Here is a 19,976-nt window from a genome sequence, read left to right on the forward strand (position 1 = left end):
CTCCCTTACGACGAGTTCGTAACTTTTTGAACACACAAGTTCTAAGTTTACTCACCTGTCTGGTATCATAACCGCATAGCCTCGCGGATGTGAATCAATCCGTGTCGAAGTCAGTCTCCCGGACCGTTTAAAAATGGCGGCTATGTCGGCATGTCTGCGTTAATGTTGTAATCCACAGCAAGTAAAAATGTTTACCAAGGCAACAACTCTAGTTGAAGTACATAAACTGTCTTTTATTAATTAATGGTTCATTTGCCTTTACTTTAGCTTCAGCCTAACCTAAGAGATGAAAACGTAATACTTATAATGTAATACAGATTAATGTATTGCTTGTGTTAAACAAATACATGGGAAGAGGATTTTGGAGAAGAAAAAAAAATTGTAAATTAAATTGCAATATGAGAGCAAAAAATAAATAAATAAATAAAAATCCCAATTCGATTATTATATTATATTATATTCGAAGATCATTCAGCCCTACTCGTAAGTAGTCAAGATAACACTTTATTGACATGCACCTATATGCAGCATTTAAAGTCCTGCATTGTTATTCTTGATATTTTTGTCCCCAGTACAAACATGATTGTTGACCTGAGTCCTAAATGTGAATGTTTTATCACAAGTGTCACAGCTGAACAGCCTCTCCCCCGTGTGGGTCCTCATATGTATCATAACATAAGCTTTACTGGAGAAGTTTTTAGCGCATACGGCGCAAGTAAAAGGTTTCCCCGCTGAGTGTCTTTTCATGTGCATCATCAAATACTTCCTGGCTGAGAAACTTTTAGCACAGATGGAACAGTCGAAAGGCTTCTCGCCCGTGTGCGTCGCCATGTGCGTCATCAACTCCGACTTCCTCGTGAAGTTTCTGTCGCAAACTTCGCAGCTGAAAGGTCGCTCCCCGGTGTGCGTCCTGGTGTGTATCTTCAAATGCGCTTTCGTCGAGAAACTTTTCGCGCAAGCTGTGCAGGTGAAAGGTTTCTCTCTGGAGTGCGTCCTCATGTGCGCCATCATGTATTTTTTCACGGAGAATGTTTTGTCGCACACGGCGCACTTGAAAGGTTTCTCACCCGTGTGCGATAACGCGTGAGCGGTCATTTCCGACTTCCTCGAGAAGCTCCGAGCGCAAACCGCGCAGCTGAAAGGTTTTTCCCCGGTGTGGATCCTCATGTGTCTGTTCAAAGTGAACTTCTGGACAAACGTTTTGCCGCATTCAGAGCAGATAAACGGACTGACATCATCGGGAGAGCTCTTATGAGTCTTTTTGGTGCCAAGATCAGTGTCAGAAGAGTGTGACATCCTGTCGTCCAAAGCTCCACAGTGTCGACTTGAGGTGCTGCCTGTGTTGCAATGTTGCTGTTTGAATGGAGCTTCGTCATCTTCACTCTTCTCAGTCAATTTGACTGCAGCGATGTCAGCCTCCCCATCCTGTCTGAGTCGCACGTCCTCCTCTTCTTCTTCTTCTTTAACATGCACATTGGAGCCCCTTTCTTGCTGCACATGGTCAGAAGGAACCTCGTCTTGACTCTCCACCAACACCTGCTGGATGTCTACGGGCACAGACATAAGCAGACGAATTTTAACAATAAGCGTTGTGTCTGATCTCGCTTACCGAGCCAACTCTCTGTTATAAAGGGTTAAAGTCCCCCTTTGTCTCCAACCGCAGTAACACGGGATTTACAGAGGTGACGGGGACTCTCTAAGCTGGCTTTGAAAAGGATTCGTTGAGGTTCTCACCGCCCCAGTTTTAGAACGTCAGCCCCATCTTACTTTAGATCAACACCCTTAAAGAGTAACCTTTAACTCATTCACTCCCAGCCATTTTCATGTTCTATTGCTATAAAAACATGGAACCTACCAAAAGAAAAATGTGTCTTTTCTTTCATCGGGGAAAAAATAAAATAAAAAAGAGAGTATGGTATATTTTTTATCTGTTTTGTAGTAATTGGCATTAGAATTAGCTAAGTTTCATCATTATTCACAAACCTGTTGAAAATACTGGGAAAAAGAGCTTGTTGCAACATGGACCTGGTTGATCTCTTTATACTTTGCTGCCACCTGCTGGCCGTTTTTTTTTTGTAATAACTACCATTGCTTTAAGCGACCACTTCAGGTCAGAAACTGCATCAAAGCCTTCATACAAAAACTCTAGAAAACAAAAACCTAAAAAACGTATAAATACGTTTTTGGGAGTGAATGAGTTAATGATTTAAGGATATACATCTAATCACACTCTTTGTACAGCGGCTCCCTTTCTAATGATCGATTGTACTTGTTAAGACCTAAATAAGTTTAGCTGTCTTTGTTAGGACCGCAAGGGCTTGTTTTATTTGTCCCAGCCGGTCTGTACTGGTTTTGACAGACTACTGAGTCACAAGACATATGGTGCTTACAATCGGTTTCAGTTCCTAAAAAGGCCTGTTTTGTGGACTTCACGAAACTTGCAAAACCCCAGATTCACTTCCCCTGACACCTTGTGACTTCCCTCAACAATGCCAGTTTTGTCTGTTCTGTAAAACACATTTATAGACAATGTCTATTTTTTATGTTGTCGTGGCTCCTATGTCCTAGAGATGAACTATACCTCTTATTTAGGAATAAAAACTCTTTCAAAGCATTACATAACATATTGCCCATAAAACACCCTTGATGATTAATATGAATACAACACTTGAACAAAACTTGAATAAAAATACATTTCATGTCATCCTGACCTTAATACCCTACTCCAATTTAAATATATGTGTTGTGATAAATGAGTGTGTGTGCTGTGCAGACTGTGTTACCATAAATGGGGGTGCGTGTTGTGTGTTATGCTGGCTTTAGCTCATATATTTATCAAGCAGTGATGAGGCATGTTCAAACGTTAATGAAGTTGGCACTATACTAAAGGAATTTAATACCAGTGTCTCTGTGACAACCCGACTATCTCATATCATCTTGTAACATGGCATTCATTCTATCAATACACATTAAAGAACGTTATCATTCATGTTAGTAACATCACCTTAAATCATTAATGTTTTGTCCTTGGTGGCCTCTGCTCAAGCCCGTGTTATCTGTCAGTTGGGTCTAATTTGTCAAAGCAATCGTTGTTCAATGGTAAAAGATGTGCTAATGTTAAAAATCGGTTGCTCTCGGCTGCTTTGTTTTGTTTGTGAAAAATGAGGTTTTGATGGTAAACAAACCTGCTCCATGAAGCCCAACTTGAGGCTTGTAAACAGCGTCCAGCAGTTCGCGTTGTCGCTCATTCTCCTCTTTGCTTCGACACAGTTCCTCCTCGTACTCCGCTATCGTCCTTTCAAATAGTTCAAATATCTCTTCGACGGCCACGTTTAGTCGCTCTCTCACCAACGTTCTCAACATTCGGACTTTACACATTTTTAATGTCGTAGCGACCAGCTCCCTTGTTTTCCTCTGTGAGTGGTAGTCGTGGGTCGCATAAATATTACGTCACGCACGGTACCGAGTATATTTTCCTGTAATAAACTTTATTTCTATCGTCAACTAGCATATATGGCAAAATATATATATAAAAGCTAATATTATTGTGATTTAGTTTGAAATATATAGTTAACGGTTAACTAAAAACCCCACTCTTAACTGATTTTATTATTTTTGTTTTTTTGTGTTTTGCGTTTTTCGTCTGAGTAAAATTGTCCCTTCCCGCTGACCGTTGCTTCACGATGATTGGTCAAAGGGAAAAGAACATGGCGCTGCCCGCGGAGCAGCAAAAATAAGCGAATTGCATGACCGACAAAAAACCTAATATCGACGTTTCTTCTCGTATGTAAGCTCGTCAATCAAAATTTACTCTTGGTGTAACGTTGGAGGACAATAAAGGTAAGATATCAGCACAATAACCGGGTTTAGTCGAATATAAGAGAGAGAAGTAATCATGCAATGCGTTTCTTGTATTGTTTTGCATCATGTAGCACAAAGCGATGCCTGCCTTCCGACAAGTCGGAAAGAAGCAGCTTCCCAATCCCGTGCTGTGTATGGCATGGTCGCCCAAAAGAGATCTCATCGCTCTGGCCAGCACAACTGGAGAGGTAGGCTACTCTAAAGGATTGCCGGTATGGATGTGTTATACCGTTTTGCACTCTCTTTATTGTTATTTTATTGTATTGTAGTTGCTGCTGCACCGCTTGACCAATTTCCAGCGGGTTTGGAGCTTGGCGCCCAGCGAGCACATCGGGAAGGAGATCACCGCACTCGCCTGGAGACCTGACGGCAAAAGTGAGCAACGCTTGTGTCAGTTTACAGTAAACATGATGAATTCCTGTGTCTCTCCTTCTCCCCTTCTCCTGATTGGTCAGTTCTGGCCTTCAGCCTCGGAGACACGAAGCAGGTGGTTTTGTGCGGGGTGGAGAAAGCGGAGATCCTGCATGTGTTCCACATGCAGAACCCCGTCAGCTGCATGCATTGGATGGAGGTGACAGAGGAAAGCGGGTAGGCAGTTTTGCCTTGAAGATGTCCAAAAAGGAGTATATTTAAGACACTCAAGAATTAGACGATATTACGACGTTTTGTGTCCTTGTCGATGTGCTCCAGTGCCCTCGGATCCTTTTATCAGTCAGAGGATGAATCCAAGCTGTTTCTGCCCAAATTAGCCTCGCTCCCAAAGAGGTAAGACAAATAGATTATAAACATCTCCTCAGGTTAGCAAACATCGCTTTGTTTTTTTCTTTTGTTTTTTGTTCTCCAGCTACAGCACAACATCAAAGCTCTTCAGGTAAACCCATTTTAACATTTGTTTTAAAGCCTAATGGGACTATTCATATGCAGTCATATTATTAATTAATAATGTGTTTTTCTGCAGTGAGGAGAAGTCTGACGAGATCATGAACCTCCTTGGAGAAGTCCGGTAACTTTATATGTTTATGTTCCAACAACAAAAGCGTTGCAGAGCTGTTGGATTTTTTGTTGTTGTTGTTGTTGTTGTTGGTTTTAAAGCACCGTTTGTCTCCGTGTAGGCTGAACATACTCGTCCTCGGAGGAGACGTCGGCAACGTGGAGCTTTACGCCTACGGGATGTACAAGATTGCAACGTTAGCCGGTGTATGACGTTTGTGCTGAACTAGAAGTAGAACTTCAACTCTTAACATCAGCAGTTTATCTTGAAGCTGAGCCATTGTATCATTACGAGATTTTAGAACGAGAAAATCTGTTTTAACCTCATCTTTGACTTGCAGGTTTCTGGAAGCTGCCGCACGTTAAGTCTGGCCAGTGACCTAAAGTCTCTGGCCGTCATCACCGAGGTGAAGTCTGCGGAGGACCAGGCGGAGATTTGCTTTGTTCAGGTGAGACAGTTTTCAGGTGGCATTTGGGATGGGAAAAAAAATATTCGAAAATGACATTGAATTAGTTGTAAGGTTTCATGTTGCATTGAAAATTGTTTGGCGATATCGATCAGCTGGACACGGGCCTGCTGTCCGACTGCCTCCCCGAGCTCACCAGGATGGCGCGCAAGTTCACCCACATCTCCACGCTGCTGCAGTACCTGCACCTGTCGCTCACGTGCATGTGCGAGGCCTGGGAGGAAATCCTCATGCAGATGGACCTCCGGCTGACCAAGTTTGTGCAGGTCGGCTCAGGCCGAGTCCTTCCCCCTTGTGCCGCTTTGCCACGGAAATAATTCCGGTTCTGTTTGTTTGTTTTTTTAACTTCAGGAAAAGAACACAAGCACGCAGGTACAAGACGAGTTCCTGGAGCTTCTTTTGTGGGGACAGTCGAGGTGAGAACAGTTCAGTTCCTTTTTGTAGTACACTCAAGTTTTAGGTAGAATGCTAACATTGTACTTTTACTTTCCAGTCCTGAATTGCAGGCTCTTCTCATGAACCAGCTGACTGTCAAGGTGAGTGTAAGTGGTGGGGGGTGTCTGTTACCAATAATGCAGCAAAATGTATTACACGAAAGGTGCTGCTTTGGTGACATTGGTTATTTATTTTATTTATTTTTAAATGTGTCGCCATATCAGGAGATAAGTTATGCTAAATATGCTGAATATTTGCCCGTTTTGGTCAGTATTTTTTTTGTCTGAATGTGCCAGAATCACTCACTTATTTGCACATGTATATATATTTTTTTAATCAGATTTAAAATCAGAGGTACAGTTTCTGTGATTTTTTTGTTTGTTTTTTTTAAATCTAATTTTTGCTATATTATTTATATATATATTTTTTTATATTTTGTCTGACCCAAATCTGTACATGAATCTGATGGGGTTTTTTTTTTAATATCTATTTTTATTTTTTTATGGGGGTGTTGGGAGTGATAGTACTGTCGAAAGTCTTGTCAGATTTCCGTCACTTTTTATGAAATTTGTTTACATTTTTGGGTCATATTTTCTTTCATGGATTGATTGTCTGTCCTGTAGTCAATTTTTTTTTTTCATCAGATAATCGTAATTTTCGGTTAGTAATAATTCTATCCAACCTAATTTTTTTTCTAAATTAAATCATGCTATATAGTCTATCGCAATTCTATTGCTGATGTGTCAAGTTTATTTTTTATTTATTTTATTTTTTTAAATAATTTTTGCCAGATAATTTACATTTTTGGGGGACCAAAAAAGAAAAGTTTTTGGTGAATTTCCTGCCACCAAAATGCAATTTTTTTGTGCATCCTGTTACACGAGTAGACAAATTTTGTTTCGTTTTTCCTCCCGTTTCCTTTGCAGGGCCTGAAGAAGCTCGGCCAGACCATCGAGTCGTCTTACTCCAGCATCCAGAAGCTGGTGATCAGCCACCTACAAAGGTAGAAGTGCCTCCCTTCAGTGCCCGTTCCGATTTCACAGCATCCAGCAAACGCCTCGCTTGCGCCTCTCACAGCGGCTCCGAGGCGCTGCTCTACCACCTGAGCGAGGTGAAAGGCATGTCCCTGTGGAAGAAGAAGTTCGAACCCCTCGGCTTGGATTCGGCCGCCATAGAAGGTAGCTTGCCGCATTCACACAGCAAATGAGCGCAAATATTTGACATAGTTTCAATTTTTGCTTCCAGGTGCCATCACAGCCGTGGGCTCTTTTTCCTTAAAAACCAGCGAACTCCTGCAGTAAGTTAATTGGCTGTTTTCCTAATAATCTAGTTTGAAACTCAAATTTGAAGCTTCTGCACTTTCGGTGATCGATTTTTGACGTGCAGGGTGATCGACAAGAGCATGAAGAACTTTAAAGCCTTTTTCCGCTGGCTGTATGTGGGTATGTAGGTTTTTGTATTTTTATTTGCATTTTTTTTTTTTTTTTGTATCCAACATTCCCTCCGAGGATGTATGTGGAGTATAGTGGTTCCTTGAGGTACGAGTGACTTGACTTAGGAGTTTTTTGAGATATGTGATTTATTTATTTTGTATTTTTTCATTTGGCAGATAGTAAACAGGTCTTCAAAAAAAAAAAAAAAAAAAGAGAGAGGCTTCAGCTTGTTTATTGCCTCCTGGTTGAAATTTACACTCAGGGAATTATATTGTGTATAAAAATAACCACGTAGTTGTTTAAGTCTGCTAGCTTAATGCTAACACGTAATGGGAAATGCTAGCAAATGGCATCTACGTGGTGGTGGTTTATAACAATTTAAGCAACAGGTATTTCAACACAATCAGTGGCGCACATGCAGACAGGTTACTCACAGGCGCATTTTATTTATCCTCTGAGAAGAACAATCTCATGGAGAGCTGTATTATTATTATTATTATTATTATTTTATTTATTTTTTTTTTTAACACTGTAGTTATTCTTTCTCTTGGTAGCGATGCTCAGAATGTGCGATGAGCATGTCCCTCCAGAACTCAACAAGGTGAGATTTTTTATTTTTTTTAAGTATTGAAATAAAAGTTAACGACAGTTTTTTTTAAATCAAAATGTGACCAAATTTCTGGTGTGTGTGATCAAGATTTCTGAGGGCCTGTTCCTTGCGTCTATAATTTCATGCTATTATTATTATTATTTTATTTTATTTTGCTTCCCCCAGATGACGCAGAAGGACATCGCCTTTGTTGCCGATTTCCTCTCGGAGCATTTCAGCGAGGTGGTGTTACAAACAAACAAAAACTGTATGGAAATTCATGTTCAAGTTTTGAGTCTTACGTTCTCCCCTCAGAATGAGCAGCTCTTTGATCGGAAAGGGAAGTACTTCAACGTAGAGCGGGTCGGTCAGGTAAGTAGCTTTGTGACAACATGTTGTTAACATCCACTTCGCATGATGACGTCATAGCCTTTTGCTCGATTCCTGACATTTATTTTGTAGTACCTGAAGGATGAGGACGAGGATCTCGTATCTCCACCCAGTACCAAGGGCAACCAGTGGCTCAAGTTTTTACAGGACAGCGCACACCTGAAGAGTGATTTTCGAAATATTTTTTGCACACTTTGTTTTGTTTGCCCATTTGCAAAAAGTTCATGTTTTTTTTTTTTTTTTTTTTTTTTTTTTTTCCCCAGAGAGCCCCCTGCTGTTTCCTTCCTTTCCCAAAAAGTCTTTGCATTTTGTCAAAAGGATGATGGAGAATGTGATCGAGCTCTGTCTGCAGAAACCTGCGGTGAGACTACTGACTGACTGATTGTTGCTCTCTTGACGATGCTCACGCGGGACAAAATGAGAATGTTCATGTGATGATGATGATGATGATGAAGATGTGACACTTTTTCTGGTTTCGTGTGCAGGAAGTTATCGGGAAGTCTGTGAAACAGGCTGCTTTTCTGACGCTGTACTCGGCGCCACTGCGGTAGGATCTTTCGCCACGTGACAACGAGCGATTATTGATAATATCATTTATGATGAAATATGTAAAATTTTGTGTGCTTTTTTTTTTAACCCTCAGGTCTGAAAACACACAGCGACTTTTTGAGCTTCCATCGTTGTAAGTAAAATGAGACAAGCGACCATACATGTTCATCAATTATCATTGTTGTAAATTGGGATTTTTTTTTTGGTTCTTTTAACTGGGTGTCTGCAAATTCTTAAAGATTTACATAAAATTTTCTAATGATAAGACCTTAATAATCACCCTTAATCTGCTCTTTATACGGCTTAGAATCTGACACAGCTAATCAACAACATTGTTGAAATTTATTTTTTATTTTTCATTGTTATTTTTATGAGTCTTTAAGTTTCATCTGTATTTTATATATCAAAAATTAATTCCAAAATAAATTAAGAAAATGTGATCTAAGAGTGTGATTTTTAATTAAAGCTCTGTTGTTGTTTTTTTAACACATCGAAATAGTATAATTTGCTAATCTGATATTGTGCATAGACATTTATTAATGTACACTTGATCCCATACTTTTGCTGACATTGAAAATGGCTTAATTAGAATAAAAGGCGTTATAATAATCTGTGTTTGGTATCAATATAAATTTCACCCCTGCAATCAGTGGCATGTGATGAAGACGTGAGCTCCCAATGTGATTGTGTGCGTGTTTGTTCCACAGGTGGAATGACAGGAAGTCCAAAATGCACTGTGTGGTGTTCTGCATGCCGCACGTTTTGCCACACAAACTCTACTTGTTGCGCAAAGGAAGCGACCCAAACAGGTGGTGTTTTTATTTGCTAATATAAACAGGTCGTCTGACTTACAGTTAACTACCCAACTTTTTTTATTGATTTGTTTCTTTGACAAATGGACAAACGAAGAAAAAAAAACTTGCAAGGAGCTTCTTAGATTGAAATTTAACCAACCGACCTACTTACAAAAAGTGTTTCTCGCAGACACATCCCCAACAGTGTCACGTGTCTCGACCTGAGCCACCATCTCGACGCCTCAGAAGGCGAGAGCGCAGAGCCCCGGTGAGTGTCTGAGAGAGAGGTTGATACACCCGACCCAGCGAGAGGGCCGACTTTTTGCTAGATTTAAACTCTCGGTTGATCTTTTCCAGGCCGCACGACGTCTACCGCTGCCTGGACGCTCGTTTCTATAGCGACGAGATGCTGACCGTCATCCTTCAGGGAACAGACGAGGACAACAGTCGCAATGTCCTGGCGCAGGTTCCTCTCTCGTCGATGCTCAACTGTGAGAGTGAATTCAAGTGGACGCCCAATTTGAGGTGTGTTGCCTCTTTAAAGCCAACCAGTCTAGGGTATGACGTTGCCATATTATCAAAGCTCACGAATAATATTTCCTACTTGCGTGTTCAGGTTGGACCAGCAGAGCGACAGCATTCCCTGCCAAGGTCTGGTGCTGGGAAATCAGTGGCGGGAACTGGAGGGCATGAAGGCTCAATTTGTCGCAGTCAACGGCATCCGAGAAGTAGCCTGCGTGGTAAGCGCCAACCTCGCGTGGTGTACAGTAATCCCCCGCAGACTGGGGTTTCACCATTCAAATTCACCTTCTCTTTCTACTACATTATTATTATGAATCCGCAAATTTGGGAATGCCCAAACCGTGAATATGCGTGTTCGCTGTAGTTACAATTTAAACTATTAATATGAGCAATTCTTGAATTATTTTTTAGTGGGGGCATTAAATACTTGCTGTTTTTGCTATGTCACTATTATTCAGGGATTACTGCGCACGAACCGAACCAAACACCTTTGGTGACTTGTCTTTCATTCTTTCCACCACCGCCTTGCAGCTGAGCGAAAATCTGAGGCACCTCCGTGTCTTTGAGATGGACGTGGAAGATGAGGATGATGAGGGGGCCGAGCCACAGAATGACACCGCTGAGCAAGATACACTTGACGCCACCATGACCAGCCAGGGAGACGAGAGTGCCGAAGTTAGAAATGACGAAGAGGGGAAAACTGAAGAACATTTGGAGTCGGAGGAGACATCTGATCTGTAAATTACTGTTTACTTTTTTTTGGTTTGTTGTTTTTTTACATAAAGTTGAACAATATTGTCTTAAAATAAAGATGTATATACTTCTGTGTTTGAATTTTACATTGTATTATATTATATTTTATTCTATTATATTATATTTTATCTATCCATCCTAACGAGTACTGTACTTCAATATGGCGATAAGCCATGATGGAAAACCACCACCGAAGAAGAACAACCCGGAAGTTGGTAACACAAACAGAGACACCGCCGGAACGTCTGTACTACATTATACCTTATTTTCTATGGGGAAAAGTACATGTATCACAAAATGCTGCAAAAATTTGCAAAGCTTGAAATTGTTTTGTCCCCTACTAGTTGTAGCTGAAAATACAGGAATGCTAAATCAAAGCTCCAAATTGAAAATTCCATATTAATTGATTATTATATAAATACATCTTCCTGTAATGTCGGGAAAATAAAAAAAATGATTTACAGTATGCTGGGAATGTAGATATCGTGGAGGATTTCCCATCTGAATTTCCAGGAGATGGCGTCAATTTGGTGCCGCTGGCTGTTTTCTGTCGTAAAATGGCGGGCGAAGAAGAAAGGTATTGTAAGCATGCGCAGTGTGGCTTGTTGGCAGCGGCAGCTTTACTAACCACAGTTATTTTATGCTGGGAGCCATCAGAATTTAAAATAAATAAATAAATAACACTGTGCCTTTTTTAATGCCGTATATAAATGTATGGAGTTAGTTGTAGATGATGTATTAAATCGTCTTTGATAACATAACTGACTTCCTCAAATTAGCTTCTTAGCTAGCTGAAAACACGACAGGGCTAAGCTTAGTGAGTTGTTGCGTACAACAGCACTACTAGTTTGAATTCAAACATGTGTAAAGTCCGAAACCTGAGAGAGTTGGTCAAGCAGCGACTAAATGTGGCCGTCGAAGAGATATTCGTAATCTTCGAGAGAACCATCGCGGAGTACGAAGAGGAACTTTGTCGAACCAAAGAGGAGAACGAGCGACAACGTGAGACGCTTGACAACTTTTTCAAGCATCAAACTGGACTGCACGCAACAGGTTTGTTTACTAGCGAAATTTCACCTCACATGTTCTTTAGATATGTGTGTATGCATCCATTGTTTCATATGACTGCTTAATTTCAGTCAGTCATGCCATTCACAATTTTACCTTGCATGTTCATAGTCGACATTACGGTAAAATTCTGTAAAATGTGATACCTCCACTCTCTAAAATATTTCATTTTGAAAAATGGAGTTAGACATGTGATATAATGGTGGCAAAAGTTTTGAAAATATTTTGCTTGGTCTTATTATTATTTTTTTTATACCATGGCAGACATCCAGCAGGTGCTGGTGGAGAGTCAAGAAGAGCTTCCATGTGACTCTGAGCAGAGGGAGTCAGCAGAGCCCCCCTGCATTAAAAAGGAAGAGGAGGACGAGTGGACCCTTCAGAGTCCGGCGGAGGCCGACATCACCACGTTGATGATGACAGCTGCCCCCGTCAAGAGCGAAGACGATGGCGAACGCAGTCAAAGTGGGGCGGAGCCTCCGAGCGCCAGCTCATTCGCTCCGGTGTCCGACGTGGACGAGGACACGTCTTCTGATGCCGAACGCAGCGGCGACGCCGAACCAGCCAAGGCTAAAAAGAAGTCTAAAAGTGATACGAAGCATCACACCAACAATCAAGATTTTAAATGCCTGCAGTGCGGGAAGGCGTTCGCCCACAAGGGCAGCTTGAAAATCCACATGATCACGCACACCGGAGAGAAACAATTTGCTTGTTCATTTTGCGCCAAAAGATTCTCCTTGAAGCATCACATGCAGCGGCACATGAGAATCCACACGGGGGAGAATCCCTTCTCCTGCTCCGTGTGCGCCAAAGGCTTCGCCGACAAGTACAAACTGATCATGCACACGAGATCGCACACGGCCGTCAAACCCTTCACCTGCTACATTTGTAAGAAAAGCTTCTCCAGCAGGGAATGCCTTGTGTTGCACATCACCACGCACACCGGCGAGAGAGCGAGTCGGCCGGCGGACGGCGACGGTCTCCCGAAAGAACCGGCGGAGGGCAACGGCAGCCACGGCAGTCCGTTCATCTGCTTCGAGTGCGGCAAATCGTTCGGGCAGAAGGGCAACTTGAACCGACACATGCGAATACACACCGGGGAGAAACCCTTCGCTTGCTCCGTTTGCGCCAAGAGATTCCGGGATAAGTCGGAAATGATCAAGCACATGATGGTGCACACGGGGGAGAAGCCGTTCCCCTGCTCTGTTTGCAACATGCGCTTTCGCTACAGGCCCGGCTTGATAAGGCATCTGAAGAAACACTCGGGCGAGAAGAATTTCACCTGCACGGTTTGCGCGAAGAGCTGCTCCAGTTTGGCGTCGCTGATATTGCACACGAGAGAACACTTGTCCAGCAACTTGGGCCAAGACGCGACAACAGAAGCTGAGTCACAAGAAGTCGGCGACGTCGACGAGACAGACACCAAAGAACCCCCAAAGACGCACGACGACCGGAAAGACGCTGACCCCGAGCGGCTCCACTGCTTCCAGTGCGGCCAAACCTTCCAGCACAGGTCCCACTTCATCCGCCACCTGAAAACGCACGCGGGGGTGAGGCCATTCAGCTGCTCCCTCTGCGCCAAAGTCTTCTCCCGAAAGTCGGACATGAAGATCCACATCCGCGTCAAGCACACGGGCGAGAGGCCCTTCGCCTGCCCCGTCTGCAACAAAGGCTTCGCCGTCAAAAAGTACATGACCTTGCACACGAGGAGACACAGCGAGGAGAAACCTTTCGCATGCTTTCTGTGTCCCAAACGCTTCACCACCAAAGCGGAGCTGGAGAATCACATGACGGCGCACACGGGGGAAAAAAGGTTCAACTGCGACACATGCGGCGGATGGTTCGTAAGCGAGAGGCTGCTCGACAATCACGCGTGTCCTGGTCAAGGTGCCGGACCTTAAAAAATAAATAATTTTCACGTATGCAAAACATTGTATGCGGTCATTGACATGAACATTTTTTTACACATTTTAAATGAGAAAATTATATACAAATATCTGGTGCAGACCCAAGTGCATTAGGTGAAACTCTGAAATATATGTACTGTAATTTCCGGACTTTTACCTGCGACTTTTGTCCCACACTAGTTTCAACCCTGTGGCTTCTGCAATGACGCGGCTAATTTATGCATTTTTTTAACGGCCGCCAGAGGGCGCTCGAGCAGAAAAGGTAAGAGTGAGACAGGTGGAATATATGTGTAGAGGAAGACGCAAGTTTAATGCATGAATAAAATGAGCATGAACGGACCCTCATCATAGAAAATGCAAGAAGAAATGCATATGACGCAGCTTTCAAATTAAAAGCAATCGACCAGCCCTGTTAGTGCCGCGTTACTACCGTATTGCTGCCGCGTCGCAGGCACTGTTTGGAAAGAAAAGCTAAGGTATATTATTAAAACTTTGAAAACACTTTATGTGTACCGTCTTTCTTTGTTAAAAAAAAAAAAAAAAAAGCTCATGTTTCAATGTGGGCACATGCGGCTTATAGTCAGGTGCGGCTTATGTATTAACAAAATGTTTTTTCCTTTAAAAATGTAGTGGGTGAGGCTTATAATCAGGTGCGCTCTGTAGTCCGGAAATTATGATATATAACTGTATAGTGTTTTACAATTACCACATGCAAACTATTTTATTTTTAATGACTACTTATCGTAAAAAACGTTATGTTGATTAGCCAAGATGAAAAGTGTCATACTTTATGACAATTTCAATTTAAATATTGAAAATAAACAACTTTATTCATGTATAACATGACTACAATCCTGGATATATTAGTCTAAACATAGTGATGAAAAATATGATACAGTAGTTTGTCATTTTTATTTATTTATTTTTAACTTTTTCGTCTCATTTATTTGTGGTTGATTTACAACCAACTAACTAGTGACATAAAAAAAATATGAAGCTGTTTAGTCAACAAATTTTATTTTACAATTTCTAAAGGAAAAAAAAACACAAAATTATTTAATAATGGAAACAAGTTGACAATGAATAGAAACAATTTAAATTGCCCAATTTTAGTATGAAAATGGTATTACTCCATCAAATCTGATCTTTTTGATTTGATAAATAAAAGTATGAACGTTGACAATATTTGCGGAACGATGGTAAAAATGATACACATCGCCAGACTTTTTAATTTACATTTATCCTAAGCATATTAATTTACAAAAATAATCGCAAAATTATGTGTTTTACCCCCAGCGGCATACCGTAGTATGCCAAAGATGGCGGCCCAATATACGCATGCGCAGAATGGCTTTTTGGGCGGAACTGTCTACGTGTGCGTTTTGGGTCACCACAACCCACACAACAATACATTCCTACCCGAAGACGAGGGGGGAAAAAAAGGCACATTTTGTACCCCATCGCCAAGCAGAGAGCCACTGCAAGTGTGTGAAAATGTGTAAAGTTAAAATTTTGAGAGCGTTGGTGAAGCAGCGACTTAACGTGGCCGTCGAAGAAATATTCGGACTGTTCGAAAGAACCATCGCGGAGTACGAGGAAGAACTTTGTCGAACAAAGGAGGAGAACGAGCGCCAACGCGAACTCCTCGACAATGTTTTCAACCATCAAAACGGACTTCACGCAGAGGGTTTGTTTACAATTGCACCTCACATAATCATATCGTTTATATTTGATTGAGGAGTTCGCCAGTCCGCCATTGCAATTAAGCAGCCACCATTTTGACTTACTTTTTTTTTTTTTTTTTTTATAATCAACATTACGACAAAATCACAAAAAAATACAGCTGATCATCATTTTACTTTTAGGTGAAATAATTCAGTGTTTCTTTGCCTGTTTTTTTGCGCAACTTCCTCCTTTCTCTCAAGAAGCTGAATGGCAAAATTCGTAACAGATTTTTTATCCATTGTAATCCATTTCCGGGTTCATTTTCTACCAAACAGGTGTGACGTAAACATAAGTCATAAAACATATTACAACAATGCAAACAAATCTGTGGCTTTATCACATGTCTAAATGTCACTGCACATAAGTTCTCACCTTATCTAATAGACGCTACGGTATATAACGAATAATAATAATAATAAATTGCCCGCCTCTAATACATTGTTGTGCTTTCCACCATATGTGGTGCAGATGTGCAGCACGTGTTGGTGCAGAATCAAGATGATGACGTTCCCTCAGAGGAGAAGCAGGTGCAACACATCCACATTAAAAAGGAAGAAGAGGACATGTGGGGGGAGGATGACATCACGACGGTCATGCTGTCTGCTGAAGACGTGAAGATCGAAGATGACGGCGCTCAGTCCTCGTGGCTTCCAAATGAGGAAAACATAGGCGGCGGCTCGGCTCAAACTTCGACAACAGAAGCCGACGGAGAACACCGTGACTTGGCGCCGCTATCAGACGTGGACGGCGTGTCACAGTCCTCGGATAACGACAACGCCAAAGAACCGTCGGAGTCCAAAGGTGACAAAAAGCTCTACACCTGCTCCGAATGCGGCAAAACGTTTGTCAACAGAAGCGTTTTGAGAAATCACATGGTCACGCACACGGGCGAGAAACGTTTCGCGTGCTCCGTTTGCAATAAAAGATTCTCCCTAAGGCATCACGTGAACAGACACATGAGAATCCACACGGGCGAGCATCCCTATTCCTGCTCGGTTTGCGCGAAAGGATTCCGGGATAAGTTCGGCTTGAGGAGTCACATGAGCAAACACACCGGCCAGAAGCCTTACTCGTGTCCAATTTGCGGCAAAGGTTTGTCTTGTAACTCGTCGCTGCGGATTCACATGAAATTACACACCGAGGAGAAACCCTTCACGTGTCCCGTTTGCGGCAAAGGTTTCGCCGGCAGTTCGTCTTTTAGCGTACACCTCAGACAACACACGGGGGAGAAGCCTTTCGTTTGCCACATCTGTAGCAAATGTTTCTCCCGTCAGGAAACGCTCACCGTCCACATTAAACGTCACACTGAGAGCCAACAGTAACTGTGGCACAATGCTGCCTCTCACAGGTTGGTTTTGGTACCCTCAAAAAAAATTGGGAGAAAAAAAAAATGCCTATATTAATAGTTAACCACCATACACCACATGTACAACATTATTATTAGAGACCTTAACAATAATTGGATTACAAATTATTTGAAAACTACAAGTGGCTAAAACTTGCCGACATATAAAACTTGTACATTAGTCAAGATGTATCATTATCACTTAATCATATTTTGTTGAAATCTATTCTTATTGAAACAGGGCTTTGGGGACATGTTTGGGTGTTACAAAAAAAAAAAGCACAAATAGGTGAGCTTTGCGGGGAATTGCTGGGTGTTGCTTCCACAGAAAAACAGATGAATTTGTGATGAGGGAACTGCAAATATGTGGGGATTACTGTAAGTCACTTAATTATGTTTCACTTTGTGCCAGAAGATTTCTAAGGATGAATAAACATGTTTTGTTTATGACATGAACACAGTCTAGCTGAAGCTGAAATTTATATATATATATATATATATATATTTTTTTTTTTAAGAAAAATGTATCCATTGTTTATGTATAATAAAATCACTTCTATGAACTTTTTACCTTCCTCTTTCTCATTTTCTGTTTGGGTTGTGCTATTTGCATAAATGACGACGACCATGTTGGAAGAGACCTCAAGACACCACACCGAAGTTCTATGCCTATAAACAATCAAATATAACATCCTAAAAAATATATTTGATGCAGTAGTTTTACTTGACCATATCCTGTGTGATAAGGACAACATTTTATGTTCTGATAATATTAATCCCGATCTATTTTGGATTAAAACTGCACAAAACTTTAAAAAAATAATAAAACGAAGTTGTCCTTTATACTGTGTCGCCTATAATTGACGTCATATGTCAGCGCCTAGGTTGCCGTCCTATGTTGTTAGCCAGACGTTGGTGTTAGCAACGTAAACACACGATCAGGGTCTCTGGTTTTGTATATATATATATAAAAAAAAAATGTGTAAAGTCCGAATCCTGAGAACGTTGGTGAAGCAGCGGCTAAACGTGGCCGTCGAAGAGATATTTGAACTGTTTGAAAGGACGATAGCGGAGTACGAGGAGGAACTTTGTCGAACCAAAGAGGAGAAAGAACGACAACGCGAACTCCTGGACGCTCTTCTCAAGCCTCACGTTCGACTACACAGAGAAGGTTTGACCTTACATTTGCTTACTTTGACCTTTTCCCGTTACTATTCTACCATTCGTGTTTTATGTAACATGTATCTGTCAAAACGTGAAAGTGTACACTGTACGAACTGCGTAGTATGTGTCATATAATTTATTTATTTTTTTGTTGTGATTCTTTCAAGACTCTCTGGAATCAATCTTTTGTAATATTTGTCCAAATTTGTACGTGCTTCCCTTGTGTGGTGCAGACACGCAGCAGGTGCTGGTGGAGAGTGAAGACGAGGTTCCTGATGTCGAGCAGGAGGGGCCAGCAGAGCCCTCCCTGATTAAAAAAGAAGAGCAGAACGTGTGGAGTAGTCAGGATGATGGGGAGCAGCTTCAAAGGCTGGAGGAAGAGGCTGACGTCAGCCAGTTCACATGGGCCGGCGACGGCGTCCACGTGAAGGGAGAAGAGGACGAAGATCAGCTTCGTGCCAGTCAAAATGAGGAGAACAGAGAAGCCGCTGGAAATGGACACTCACCGGTCAACAACTTCACTCCGTTATCAGACATGCCTGACGTGATGTCACCGTTGCCCGACGTGGATCACAGAGATGGCGCCAAACAACCTTCGAACTCTCAAGGCGGCAAAAAACGCTTCGTCTGCACCGAGTGCGGGAGGACGTTCGCCTATAAGAAGTCGCTGAAAACGCACATGATCATACACACGGGAGAGAAACATTTCGCGTGCTCGTTCTGCGCTAAACGGTTCTTGAGAAAGTGCGACTTGAAGACCCACATGGCCACGCATACGGACGAGAAGCCTTTCAGCTGCGTGATTTGCGCCAAAGGCTTCACTCTGAGGAAATACTTGATGATACACATGAAAACGCACGCCGCCCACACACCTTTCACCTGCTCGGTTTGCGCTAAAAGATTCTCCAGCGCGCAGTGTCTCGTGTTACACGCGAGACAACACGAGACGGCGGAAGGCGACGGGAGCCGCTTGAGCTGCTCGGTGTGCGGCGAAACGTTCGTCGGTAAGGCGATGCTGAGCAGGCACATGTTGACGCACGGTGGAGAGAAACTCTTCACATGCTCCGGTTTTCCTGAAACGCTTCAACCGGGGTGACGATTTGACGAAAAAAAGTTCACCTAGAAGAAGAATGTGATTGATACAGGTACTTGCTTGCGACGCATGCAGTCATGCGGGACAAACACCAGTGCGTTGTAATGGATGCCGCAGCCATGGCGAAAAATCTCAAAGGCACCTTATTGGCATAACTCACAAAAAATAAATCATAAATCGCTGACCGTCAGCCACCAGTTTTCGTGCAATTTCAAATTTCTTATCGCATGTGAATACACCAAAGTATTTCCTCATTCCATTAAAATTGGTAAACAGTCGTCTTCATCAAGATTTCGCATTTTGACAAAGTGGTGTCAGTGTTTGATGATCATTCAGAGCATTCGCCATGAGAAAACGGGTGAAAGGGACCATTTGTCACTGCTTGTAGCTTTATTTCATCTGTAATGTTTTTGCGTGATTATTGTGACATTTAGTTTTTATTAAAATTATTTTATTGTGATTATTTGTATGGCTCACCGTTTGTTTATGTTATGTTTGTTTGCTTAGAAGCATTATTTAGTTTAGTATCTATTAATTTTATTGCATGCAATTTAAGGGTGAGTATTTAAAAAATATTTAAAAACGTTTTTTTTACACTGATACAATTGTTTGTTTGGTCTATTAATGAAATAAAATGCACATACTATTAGGCTAACAAAAATAATAATACATTGTACTGTAGACGTGTGGTGGTAATACTCGAAATAATCACAACACAATTAACAACTTTTAAGTTAAATGTATATTCATTTAGAATTTAAAAATTAGTTTTAAATAGCAAAGGAATAGGAAAGGTAAGTGTTTTTATTTAAAAAAAAAAAAAAAAAAAAAACTTTACGTACACCAAAGCTTTATGTAACAGTTTTACATCTAACTGAATTATTAAAACATTGA

At 41.6% G+C, this 19,976-nt stretch overlaps 5 protein-coding genes across 5 annotated transcripts; 4 read left to right on the forward strand and 1 right to left on the reverse strand.

The window, feature by feature from the left end:
• Positions 1 to 486: 486 nt before the first annotated feature.
• Positions 487 to 3,436, reverse strand: LOC144026645 (uncharacterized). The gene is made up of 2 exons (XM_077533497.1): positions 3,186 to 3,436; positions 487 to 1,547 (listed from the first exon to the last, which is right to left on the reverse strand). The coding sequence occupies exons 1-2, from the start codon at positions 3,376 to 3,378 to the stop codon at positions 532 to 534; spliced, it is 1,209 nt and encodes a 402-aa protein (XP_077389623.1). The 5' UTR covers positions 3,379 to 3,436; the 3' UTR covers positions 487 to 531.
• A 240-nt stretch (positions 3,437 to 3,676) lies between these two features.
• anapc4 (anaphase promoting complex subunit 4) lies at positions 3,677 to 10,869 on the forward strand. Its single transcript, XM_077533496.1, has 28 exons — positions 3,677 to 3,840; positions 3,933 to 4,049; positions 4,131 to 4,236; positions 4,317 to 4,449; positions 4,552 to 4,626; positions 4,706 to 4,732; positions 4,820 to 4,864; positions 4,974 to 5,058; positions 5,193 to 5,300; positions 5,414 to 5,584; positions 5,670 to 5,734; positions 5,812 to 5,854; positions 6,680 to 6,756; positions 6,831 to 6,931; positions 6,999 to 7,050; positions 7,140 to 7,195; positions 7,741 to 7,787; positions 7,962 to 8,018; positions 8,091 to 8,147; positions 8,238 to 8,331; positions 8,429 to 8,526; positions 8,651 to 8,712; positions 8,809 to 8,847; positions 9,422 to 9,523; positions 9,699 to 9,776; positions 9,866 to 10,033; positions 10,125 to 10,248; positions 10,562 to 10,869. Exons 2-28 carry the CDS (start codon positions 3,942 to 3,944, stop codon positions 10,769 to 10,771), a joined length of 2,388 nt encoding a protein of 795 aa, XP_077389622.1. The 5' UTR covers positions 3,677 to 3,840; positions 3,933 to 3,941; the 3' UTR covers positions 10,772 to 10,869.
• A 496-nt stretch (positions 10,870 to 11,365) lies between these two features.
• LOC144026583 (uncharacterized) lies at positions 11,366 to 13,777 on the forward strand. The gene is made up of 2 exons (XM_077533330.1): positions 11,366 to 11,836; positions 12,116 to 13,777. Exons 1-2 carry the CDS (start codon positions 11,644 to 11,646, stop codon positions 13,747 to 13,749), a joined length of 1,827 nt encoding a protein of 608 aa, XP_077389456.1. The 5' UTR covers positions 11,366 to 11,643; the 3' UTR covers positions 13,750 to 13,777.
• Positions 13,778 to 15,136: 1,359 nt separating this feature from the next.
• On the forward strand, positions 15,137 to 17,393 carry LOC144026585 (uncharacterized). Its single transcript, XM_077533333.1, has 2 exons — positions 15,137 to 15,442; positions 15,949 to 17,393. Exons 1-2 carry the CDS (start codon positions 15,250 to 15,252, stop codon positions 16,800 to 16,802), a joined length of 1,047 nt encoding a protein of 348 aa, XP_077389459.1. The 5' UTR covers positions 15,137 to 15,249; the 3' UTR covers positions 16,803 to 17,393.
• Positions 17,394 to 17,710: 317 nt separating this feature from the next.
• On the forward strand, positions 17,711 to 19,500 carry LOC144026584 (uncharacterized). Its single transcript, XM_077533332.1, has 2 exons — positions 17,711 to 17,996; positions 18,223 to 19,500. Exons 1-2 carry the CDS (start codon positions 17,804 to 17,806, stop codon positions 19,083 to 19,085), a joined length of 1,056 nt encoding a protein of 351 aa, XP_077389458.1. The 5' UTR covers positions 17,711 to 17,803; the 3' UTR covers positions 19,086 to 19,500.
• The last annotated feature ends 476 nt before the right edge of the window (positions 19,501 to 19,976 follow it).

The sequence above is a fragment of the Festucalex cinctus genome, chromosome 10, assembly GCF_051991245.1.
Source record: "Festucalex cinctus isolate MCC-2025b chromosome 10, RoL_Fcin_1.0, whole genome shotgun sequence".
Lineage (NCBI taxonomy): Eukaryota > Metazoa > Chordata > Actinopteri > Syngnathiformes > Syngnathidae > Festucalex > Festucalex cinctus.